General features: G+C 44.9%; 1 protein-coding gene across 1 annotated transcript; it reads left to right on the top strand.

Moving 5' to 3' along the window:
• The first annotated feature begins 7,731 nt into the window (after positions 1-7,731).
• LOC127303554 (uncharacterized) lies at positions 7,732-10,163 on the top strand. The gene is made up of 2 exons (XM_051334274.2): positions 7,732-9,169; positions 9,247-10,163. Exons 1-2 carry the CDS (start codon positions 8,144-8,146, stop codon positions 9,937-9,939), a joined length of 1,719 nt encoding a protein of 572 aa, XP_051190234.2. The 5' UTR covers positions 7,732-8,143; the 3' UTR covers positions 9,940-10,163.
• The last annotated feature ends 1,142 nt before the right edge of the window (positions 10,164-11,305 follow it).

Genomic DNA, 11,305 nt, shown 5'->3' with positions numbered 1-11,305 from the left:
GGTAGCCCGGCGGGCAGGGGTAGTTCAAGGCGCAAAGCGCCTCCCCTCCCGTGGAGTTAGAGATACGATGGAAGCCATGAGAGAGAGTGATTAGGTTTTGCAGATACGAGTCTAGATCTGATATGGAAATGGAGGCCAACCCTACATATAATATAGTGAAAAATGGCGGGAAGACGGAGGCGGGAAGCGGTGGAAAGCGCGGGAAGAAAACAGGAGGAAACGCAGTTTCACGGGAAACTTTCATCCTGGGTGGGGGCTCAAACCGGGTCAAAAGATGGGGGGCTTAATCTAGGGGAGGCTTATTTGGTGTTTGCCCTTTTATCCTGGGTGGGGGCTCAAACCGGGACAAAAGATGGAGGGATTAATCTGGGGAGGCTTATCTGGTGTTTGCCTTATCTGGGAGGGCCTTATCTGGGGGGGGGGGGGGGGATTATCTGAGGCATGCCGCTATATATAGCCCCTCCAGGGAGAGTAGAGAGAGCAGCCCGGGAGCAGAGAGAGGAGAGGAAAGATCCTCTACGGCGGAGCTTCTCGAAGATGTCTTAGATGGTCGGCCGTCTTAGACATCTTCAGAAGCTCCACCCGAGGCAACTCTTCCCGCAAGCAGGACTCCCGCCTGGAAGGTGCTGATATACATCCAACAACCAGTAGCTCAGGGTACAAAAGGAGGGGAGAGCAGAGAAAGCTTCCTGGGAGCTGGTGTACACCCGGCGACGGTGACTGGAAGGAAAGAGCCTCTCCGGCGGAGCTTCTCGAATATGTCTTAGATGGCCGACCGTCTTAGACATATTCGGAAGCTCCGCCCGAGCGAACTCTTCCCGCAAGCAGGACTCCCGTCCGAAAACTGGTAGTATACACCTAACAACGTTGTCGAAAGGGTTGGGAAATCTCCCGTGGCGAAACTTCTCGATGATGTCGTTGGTGCTCACGCCCTAGGATACCTTCAGAAGTTCCGCCTCGGAAAAATTTCCCTGCAAGCCCGTGAAATCTACTTAACTAGTAAAACAAGGCAACCATCTCCATTGTTAATATCTTACATACAGTAACATCATTACACAAAAATAAATGGGAAAGTGATTTCCATATTGAGATACACAAATTATGATCGCTTCGGCCGTAACCATGGAGCATCTTCATCATTTAACTTGATGCTTGGTTCTTCATCATTGTTTCTTTTTTCTTCTAGGTCTTAGCCATGAAGAATCTTCATCATTCAACAGGATGCTTGGGTCAGTTTTCACTTTGAAGGGCGGAATTTCATTAAACTTATTATAATCTTCTGACATGTCTGTCTTGTCATCTACTCCGACGATGTTTCTTTTCCTAGAAAGAACTATGTGGCGCTTTGGCTCATCGGATGCAGTATTCTTTTGATGATTTCTTTTTCTCGTTTTTGTAGACATGTCCTTCACATAGAAAACCTGAGCCACATCGTTGGCTAGGACGAATGGTTCATCCAAGTACGCAAGATTGTTGAGATCCACTGTTGGCATGCCGTACTTTTGGTCTACTTGTACCCCGCCTCCTGCTAGCTTGACCCATTTTCATCAAAACAAAGGGATCTTAAAAGTAGGTCCATAGTCAAGTTCCCATATCTCCTCTATGTACCCATAATATGTGTCCTTGTGCCCATTCTCGTCTGTTGCATCAAAGCAGACACCACTGTTTTGGTTGGTGCTCTTTTTATCTTGGGCGACAGTAAAATGTATTCCCATTTATCTCTTACCCTTGGAAAGTACATATAGTCGAAGATGGTGACCTGGCCAACCAGTACAGCGGATCTCCAACTTTGGTGTTATTCATGAGATGTGTCTGCCACCAACTGCCAAAAGTCTTCTTGTGTTCCCCTTTAATCCAGGAGTCAGCCTTCCCCGGGTTTTCGGAGCGTAGAATATTCTTGTGTGGCTCGCCCTCTTTCTGTGTGGCTCGCCCTCAGTATCACCAGGGTCATCTTTTCTGATTTTATACCGCAACGCATTGCATACCGGGAATTTATCCATATTCTCGTACTCCTCACCGCGGTAGAGGATGCAGTCATTAGGACATGCATGTATCTTCTGCACGTCTAATCCTAGAGGGCAGATAAGCTTCTTTGCTTCATACATACTAGCAGACAATTCGTTCTTTCTTGGAAGCATCTTCTTCATTATTAGCAGCAACTTTTCAAATGCCGAGACAACCACACAACTCTCTGCCTTCCACTTCAGCAATTCTAGTGTGCTGCCTAGCTTCTTCTGGCCATCTTCACAAGTTGGGTACAACAATTTATTGTGGTCCTGTAACATCTGCTCGAACTGCAACCGCTCCTTTTTTGTTTCGCAGCCTCGCCGTGCATCAGAAATGACCCGACCAAAATCTTCAGCGGGCTCATCTGGTTCCTTTTCTTCACCCTGGCCTTCTTCTTCATTGTCTTTCATTGCCGTATCAGCGTACTCAGGAAACATAGATCGGTAGTCATCATCGTTCTCTTCTTCATCGCCATCTTCCATCATAACCCCTCTTTCTCCATTCTTCGTCCAAACATTATAGCCAGACATGAAACCGGAATGAAGGAGGTGGCTCTGAATGAATCTTGAGGAAGTGTGATCCTTCAAATTCCGACAATCAACACATGGACAATACATAAAGCCATCACCATGCTTGTTCGCCTCGGCCACATCACGAAAAGAATGCACGCCTTTTCTATAAGAGGGTGTGCGTCGGTCACCATACATCCATGGATGGCTCATCTGCATCAAACAACTGTATATCAAACACAATCATGATCCTAAAATTAGTACCGCACGGTCCAAACGAGAAAATAGTTGCTAACCTTGTAGGACATGTGGAAATTAAGAGGATGAAGCTTAAGTGTGGCTCGGGCACCTCATGTCATGCTTGTCTAACACACATTTCAACAAACACCTCTAGTGCATACTAGCAAAAAAAAAGACAAGCACAAAGCCACACTCCTCCACCAACAAAAACAACAAGAGAGTGGGGAGGGGGGCTGCCATATATATATGGCTCGCCCATTTGTCACGGTTTGAGATACAACCCGGAACTAAAGGGGTAGCACCTGGTCGCAGCATGTGGCAGAACCCTTTAGTCCCGGTTTGTATCTCAAACCGTGACAAAAGGATTCTAACGAACCGGGACTAATGGGTACTGTACGCTTGGACGTTTTCGGGTCGACGTGGTCAGGCCTTAGGTCCCGGCCCAGGACACGGCCGGGACAAAAGGTGCATGACCAAAGGCCTATTTTCTACTAGTGTTGTGGGTCTAAAAAATTCGGTGACAGTGGACTATTTGCAGGCATCACGGGTGAACAGTGACGCCAAATGTGTTAATTGGACGTCCTTGGCTGGATTCCAAAACTAGCTAGTGACGTTCGTGTTTACTTTGTGTTGCCGATTTTGTGTATAACTATAACGTGCGGATTTTAGAACCCGTCGTGGGTTAAGGACCAACAAGTAGTGATGTGTCCGTTCTAGTGTTTGGCACTGCTTTTTTGGTACACAAGTACTACGCAAAAAAAAGCTTACCGGTGACGGACATGTTTTCCGTCCTGCTGACACGTCACCAGCATACATCCACTGGTAATGTGTACCCATTTGAAATGTCGTTAGAACCACGTATTCGTGACTATCAATTGCAGAAAAGAGCATCATCGATGGGCGTCCAATTGAAGAGGCGGGAATTCACAATAAAGTACTAATGACAATTATGTAACAAAATGATAGCCAGCAAAAGCCATATCTGACGAGGATGAACAATATTACCGTTAATTATAGATATTTTGTGACAGACTATTTGTTTCGACAACCGTCAGATGTGAAGTCATTAGTGACATACCAGTAACATAACCGCCTGCCATGAATAATGTACCTCTGGCAGTCTTACAACCGTTTTTTCATGGGTGGGGATATTCGAAATCTTCATTGACAATCAGAATTATCAGGTTGGCACTGATACCGCGTGACCAACGATGTACGTATTGTGGGTTATGACGTTTATATTAGATGTTGTTCATCACTTTTGATGTGACATGGTGTCGTGATTGTATTTAGTTATCCGGTCGTCGGTGCTTTACTTATCAGAGTTAAAATGAATCGAAATTATAAATCAAGGCTGGCTAGCCGGTTCCTATATAATAGTAAAATAATATTTTAGCATATTAATGCAATCCAACGTGATTCATTGTTCGATTTAGAGTAATACAATAATTTATCTATTATATACTAAAAGCATAATACAGGGCTCTAAAACAGAGACACCACATTAATCCACATCATCAGAATTATTTTAATAGTTAGATCTGAAATTTATGGCTAGGATTTAACGAAGTATTAATAGTTACGTAACTAAAAAGCAGTTCAATTTATTCAGCCTGACACGATCAATTGTGAAAGGAAAGTCCATATTGGATAAACGTGAAATAAAACTAAACGTATGATTGGTCAAAAGTGGTGCACCAGGAGGTACACACAAAAAATTGTCTCACGTGCGTGTAGTTCAAAAAAATATAGAGATAGAGTCCCTCTCATCTACGTACTGGCTTTTTATGGTGGGTTGCAGTTTATTGTTATTAGGAAAAAATAATATATCATGTCTGTGTTGTTTAAGGGAACAAAGAGACAATATCTATTTATATTACACGTGAAAGCAAAGATATACATGCACATTGTACTCCAATTTTTGAATCTACGTGTATTATGTGCGTATAAAAGAATATAAGGTGATCTCACAATTTATGTGCATGTCATCAGTATCGAATTTGTCGATCACATATGTGAATTTTCTGCCAAATTCTTTTCACTATATACATAATTAATTATAGATATGTACATTTGAATATATTCTAAATATTATACTAATAAAAGTAAAGCATGTTTAGCGGCTAATTTTTTTATTTTAACGGCTGAGATTAAAAAATATAATAAATAGTATGTACAACAATAAATATGTACACATGAATACCTGACACGTAAGTATAAAATAAAATTTTAGCCATGTAAAACAAAGATTGAAATAAATATGACCGAAACGTGCAAGAAAACAATTGGCCGGAGTACACCTGTATTTCATGGGCCGTGGGCGTGCAAAGGAAAGATTGCAAGAAATAGGATGGGAACATGTACCAAAAATCTGATTGGACTGCAGTATTTCATGGGACATGCAAAGAAAATCCGATTTACAGTTTGAAGGAAAAAAAGTACTGATCCTATTGTTTGTGTTCAAGCCATAGTAGCGTATCAAGATAAAACTCATATTTGAAGTAAAAAATGTGAAACTTATCTCCAAAAGAACCTAGCCGCGACCGTTAAAAAAGGAAACCACCTATTCCCTAGCTAGAACTAGAGCAAAAACATGGTGTGTCCATCAAATGGATATGGTAGAATAAAAGGACTTCTGAATCATAGAAAAAAAAAAGAATTCTTGCCAATGTGAAAGAGAATAAGAGAAAAAGATAGTACGCGATAAAGCATTTAATTAAGTTTCCAAAGATACAAATGATATATTTGCATGTAAGAAAACCCGATACAAGATATAAGTGACAATAAGGTAAGAAGAGTAGTCTCTTCGATAACACAGAGATATGAGTTTAATCATATGAGTACGTAGAAATAAACAAATCCTCCAAAATATGCAATTTACGCTATTTCAAATTTTCCAAGCATATGGGTCGGCATAAAATGAACAATTTGTGGCGAGTGTACATGAAAATGGACACTTCTAAAATTTCTAATCAAAAAAAGTCGGTAACTACAATATTTTGTAAGGGAAAAATATGTAAATAAAATTGAGAACAGAAGAAAAGTATAAAAAAGCTTGATCGGACAGAACAAGGATTTATTAAAGTAATTTAGAAAGTATTTTAGGGAAGATGTGATAAGGCATGAATCATTCAGTTAAGGAATAATATATTTTGGAGCAATAAAAATCCCGATAAAAAACACTCCGTCAAGCTTCATTGTAGTCAACAAATTCCTGAAATCTTTATTGTATTCATAAATATCACTATAAATCTTACAGTTGAGTCAATTTTTTTTTAAATGGCGTATTCTCCTACCATGTACACATTCAAAACAAAAACTAAAACACATACTCTCTTTAAATTTATGATTATCTTTTAAAATTTTAAGTTTGATTTACAGAAGTGAGGCGGTAATTCATGTTAATATTTAGTGTTGGATACGTCCATTTCACAATTAGTATTGAAATGGTTGGCGCGGTGTTGATTATTCCCCAATTAAAGATGGTTAAATTAAGTTTTCCCTATTTTTTATTGACCATGAATTTGTCATCACTAGAGCATATTAAATCTAATAGCACACATAGCTCTCCACAATTTCCAAACCATCTTTTTTTTGCAAAAAAGAGGCTAAGAGAACATTATAGTTTTATAAGATAATTAATTAATATTACTTCCTTCGATTTATAATAAAGGTCATGGTTTCACTTGGATCGGATAGAGTAGTTCTTTTGTATAAGTTAAATATTATGCCCTCGCATTTGCGAGGGCCACAATGCTAGTTATACTAGTAATACAATTCAGGCTGACGTAAAGTATAAATACACTCAAACTCACGCAATTGGTTTCTAGCACATATGCATACTCTGAACTAGTAGGCTTTGGCGCGGTGGCACGCCGCGCCCGTGCAGTAATCCATCTGAAATAGTGGGTTGTTTTAGCATTATGAAACTATTGTAGCGATTTCTGTGTTTTCTTAGCACAATTACAAATCGGTTCTATTGAATAGAAGCTGGGGGTAATTGTATGTAGAAAATTATTGTAGCACTTAGGTGGGCTTAAACCTGATGTCTAATTTGTTTGGCCTACCATTTTCCTCTCAGTTGGACTTTCATGGCTTAAAATGTGCTCCTAAACTGCGCTCAGATTGAGCATAACTAACAACTAACCATAATCTATTGATTCGTTCATTCCTTATTTTCGTGATTCTTCAATTAAAAGTCGGACAACGTCGGTCGCGTTGGTTGATGCAGGCATTGTATAAAGGTTTTTTTAGTTGTGTGAAAAGTAGTATATTTGAAAATTTGGCAGTTTATAATAAATAAAAATGTGGTATGGGGAAGGAAGATACTTCCGCTGAACCTTTTTATTGTTTGATTTCACAAGTGAGGGTTAGTAAATATTTTGCTACTAAAAACATTTTTTATTGATAGATAAATAAAATAACTTACATGCATTTTTATAGTCAGTTTAATTCTATCTATCTATTGATTTTCTATATCTAATCTGGCGCCATTATTGATTGGCCGCGAGTTATTTGCTTGATGTATATATATATATATATATCGAAAGCTATGGACAGACATTACATACAAGATGCAGCATTGTAGACGTTACTCCAGTAGAGGGTAGTATGTATAGGTTATAGTAGTGCAAGTAAGTATGCATGTCAATATACTGTCATGGATGGCTTATTTCTTGTTGTTACACGTATTGTTTGTGTGGCGGAAAAAGTGAAATGGGTTGGGACAGCTGCGACGATGATTCCTACCTGTAGATTTTTTCTTTCAAAAAAATACCTACAGAATTTTTAGTAAACATGTGCTTATATTGCTTAATATTAGGAAGGAGAGCCGAGCTTTCATTTCCTCTGTTTAGCATACAGGGCAGTAGTACCCAGGTATTCTTTCTTTTTCTGAGACAAATATGGGCATTCTTGGCAAAGCCTGGTGGTAGCCCGTCCAGCCCAGCAGCACAAACAATGTTTATACCTAGGCGTAAGAGCATCTCCACTCGTCCCCCCGACGAGGCCCCCGAGCGACGTTTTTTCCATCCGGACGGCGAAATTCGGCCCAGTCGCGCCCCCGGTTCCTCGTTTTCGTCCGGATTTGGCCCTTAATCCATCCGGCGAGCCCACGCCACCCCCGGCCCCCCGGGGCGCGCTCGGGGACTCCGGACGAAAGATTTTGGCGCGAAACGGCGTGTGGACCCGTGTAGTCGGCGACTGGAAAACCAAATCCTGTCGATTTTCCCTCCAATTTGCTTGCATATCCCCATTCCCTCCAATTTGCTTGCATATCCCCATTCTCTCCCGCCGAAATCCCCCAATCTCCTCGTCTTCCAGCTCCAGTTCCTGGCGGCGTCTTCTCGTCCACCACCACTCTCCTCCTCGTCTTCTCGTCCACCACAATGCCGCCGAAGGCGCCGGCGAGGAAGATGCGGGCGAAGAAGACGAAGCCGCCGGGCATGTCGAACGCCGAGTGGGCGGCGGACGAGCAACGGCGCGACGTGGAAACAAGCGCCAGGGCGGAGAGGGTGAAAAGAGCCGCCGCCAAGAGGTCGGCGGAGGCGGCCCAGGAGGAACAAGCGAGGCTGATCAGCATGGCCTATAGCGGCGGTATGTTCCCCGGCCAATGGCCGACGCAAGGTACAACAAGTTCCCCGTCTTCCTTCTCGTCTTCGCTGTACTCGCCGTCGCCGACTGCCGTGTTCCAAGAGGGCGCCTACGTCCAACCGTCCAAGCCCACACCGTCGCCGCCCGAGGTTGACGTCGGCGGCGGCGGCCTGTTCGAGGGCACCTCGCCGGCCCTGCGACGAGGGCCGCTCACGTTCGGTGCGATGGCGGCGCCGAACGAAGAGGAGATCCACGAGATGATCACCTCCGGCACCACCGCCGCCGCTGCGAGCCCGGGGTTCTTCATGACCGCCGCCGCTGCGTGCCCGGGGTTCTTCACGCAAGAGGAGACGAGGGCGACGGCAGCTGTGGCGGCGCGCAACGAGCATCGGGAGGATGTTGCCGACGGAAGCCAAGCCGTCGAAGAAGAAGGCGAGGAAGAAGAAGAGCCAACTCAATCCGCCGCCAACCTGTCGAAGGGGAAGAAGAAGAGGAAGAAGGACTCGCCGCCTGCCGAACCGCGTATCAAATGGACGCCGAAGGAAGAGGAGTGCCTCGCCGAAGCTTGGATGACCGTGTCCACGAACGGCATAATCGGGGCCAATCAGTCGTTCGACACATATTGGCTTCGAGTGAAGCAGGCGTACGAGGAGCGCAAACTCGTCGATCCCTACTTCAAGAAGACGAACATGAACGTGTTCCGGGGAGACAAGGCAATGGCCACCCATTGGGGGCTCATGCAGACGGCGTGCAGCAAATGGCACGGCATACAGGAGGAGTGCGAGAAACGGCCGATCAGCGGCCACGACTTGGAGCAAAAGGTATGCTCCGTCGACCCTGCATCACCGAGGTACATCGTCGTTAGCTGACCCGTATCGCCGTGTTCTTTTTTCCCCAGCTGCGCCGAGCTTTGGACATGTACACGGACGACACCGGCCTGCAGTTTAAGTTCCTCAACGTCTACGCCCGCCTCGAGAACTGCGAGAAGTGGAAGGAAGTCCGCACGACCCTCTCGAAGAGCAAGACCGAGCAGTACAACCCCGACGCTCCGGCGGCAAGCGCGGCGGAAGGGCGCCCTGAACTCGGCCAGAAGAAGCTCAAAGAGCTCAAAAAGACGGGCAATCCCGCCGACAGGATGCAGGCGTCGATCGACAAGTGCTGGGCCGACTTGAGGACGCACGCCGACGGGAGGAACGACAAGTTCGACGGCAGGTGGCGGGAGATGCTCGCCAACCAAGGCGTCCGGATCGCCCTGCTGAAGACGACGGCGGCGGCGAAGAAGAGGAACACAGACTTGGCGTTCCTCATGGGCGGCGGCGACATGGAACTGATGGACGAGGAGACGAGGAATTGGTACCAGGGCCACCGCAACGACATCCTCCGAGCCACTCCGGCCAGTCCTTCGTCGTCTCCGCCGGCTCCTACCTCGTCTGCCTCACCATCTACCTCGTCGACTGCGGCTGCTTCGACGTCCACTGCCGCTGGTTCATCATCCGCCGCCGCAGCCGCTTCGGCCACGACGTGTGAGGAAACTGGTCCGTCGGACGAAGCCGTGCCGGCCGGGACTGCCGACGAGCCTGTTTCCGTGTAATTTCCCTCCGATCGCCGATCTGTGGCTGATCCTTTTGCTCCTTTTGCCGATCATCTGGCCGTACTTGTAGCGCGGGACGGCGGTTTGTTTGAATTTAAACTCTATCCGCCGAACTCCGGGTGGACGACTGGAAATACGGTACTCCCCACGCCTTAATTTCGTCCAATCCGGAGGTAGTTTCGTCCGGATTTGGGCGTGGGGAGCCCAAACGAGTGGGGATGCTCTAAAGCCCAGTCTAGTCCAGCAGCAGAATCAGTTCGTTGTTCTGATAAAAAAAAATCAGTTCGTTGTCCTCCTCGGTCGGCAAGGCGGCAGCCATGGCGGTCGACGGTAGTTTAGCTCAGCAGCGTCGAACCGGCGACTGAGGGGCGGTGAGCAGCGACCCTCCAGTGAGTAGCGGTAGCGAGCAGGCGAGGGTTCCCACCACCCAATCGACCAGACCCAAAGTGCCATGCGGCCAGGTAGCTAGCTAGCCAGCTAGGGCTAGAAGCGGCAAGCCGGTGACCCAGTCCCTGTCTGTGGGCACCTCCTTCTCAATATTTCTGCTGGCTGCTTCAAGCCTGTAGCTGCTCCTGGATGCAAGACCGCCCGGAGGCACAGGCACATCCATACAGGTAATTTACTTTCCCCATTCCCCAAATTACTTAACATTGTCATCTTGATTCTCAATAATAATCCCTCTATAGGTTATAGTAATTGAAATTATTAGTTGCCAATTTGGTAGCATGGCCAACTCAATCTCAATCAACTGTAAACACAATCCATTGTTGTTTACAAACTGAAATTTAGGTACTACGTAGCCATGGTTTAGATTTTATTTTAATTGTGATCTTCTTTGGATTGGTCAGCCCAACAAATTCTTTGTAGATCTGCCACAAGAATTAGCGCCTTTACATACCCATGGCAATTTGTGTTAAAAATGGGTGGCCTATTCTATTTTAACAGTAACATTCCCATTTTTCCAGGATACTATTATGTTGACACGCATACATATATATATGAATTTGGATTCTTTTTAAAAGGCACCAAGTACTGCTAAAAGAGTAGGAATCAAATACCAGTAAAAAGCATGCATTACAATGCAAGATGAATCCAATTGTACAAACTATGCGCACACCAACAAATATAATATTGTGAATGATATATACAATATACTGTCCTGAGTAAATCAAAAGCTTGGACATAGCCCATCAAACTGACGTTTTCTATAGGAGGTAATTACCATACATGAACTGTTCATGGCACTAAAAGAGCGAGAAAAGTACTTGCCAAGAGGAGGGAAACTGTAAGAAACAATCTGATATGTCTAATTACAGTAGCAAATTAAATTGAGAAAGTAACTCTATGAAGAGTTTGTCCTTGACTC

The sequence above is a fragment of the Lolium perenne genome, chromosome 5 (assembly GCF_019359855.2).
Source record: "Lolium perenne isolate Kyuss_39 chromosome 5, Kyuss_2.0, whole genome shotgun sequence".
NCBI classification, from domain to species: Eukaryota; Viridiplantae; Streptophyta; class Magnoliopsida; order Poales; family Poaceae; genus Lolium; species Lolium perenne.
This window is presented reverse-complemented; position numbering and strand designations above follow the sequence as displayed.

Excerpts from the sequence above, each read along its gene's own strand:
- LOC127303554 (XM_051334274.2), top strand. The coding sequence starts at position 8,144 with ATGCCGCCGAAGGCGCCGGCGAGGAAGATGCGGGCGAAGAAGACGAAG. Across the intron at positions 9,170-9,246 it reads GCCACGACTTGGAGCAAAAG|CTGCGCCGAGCTTTGGACAT; the intron begins GTATGCTCCGTC and ends TTTTTTCCCCAG.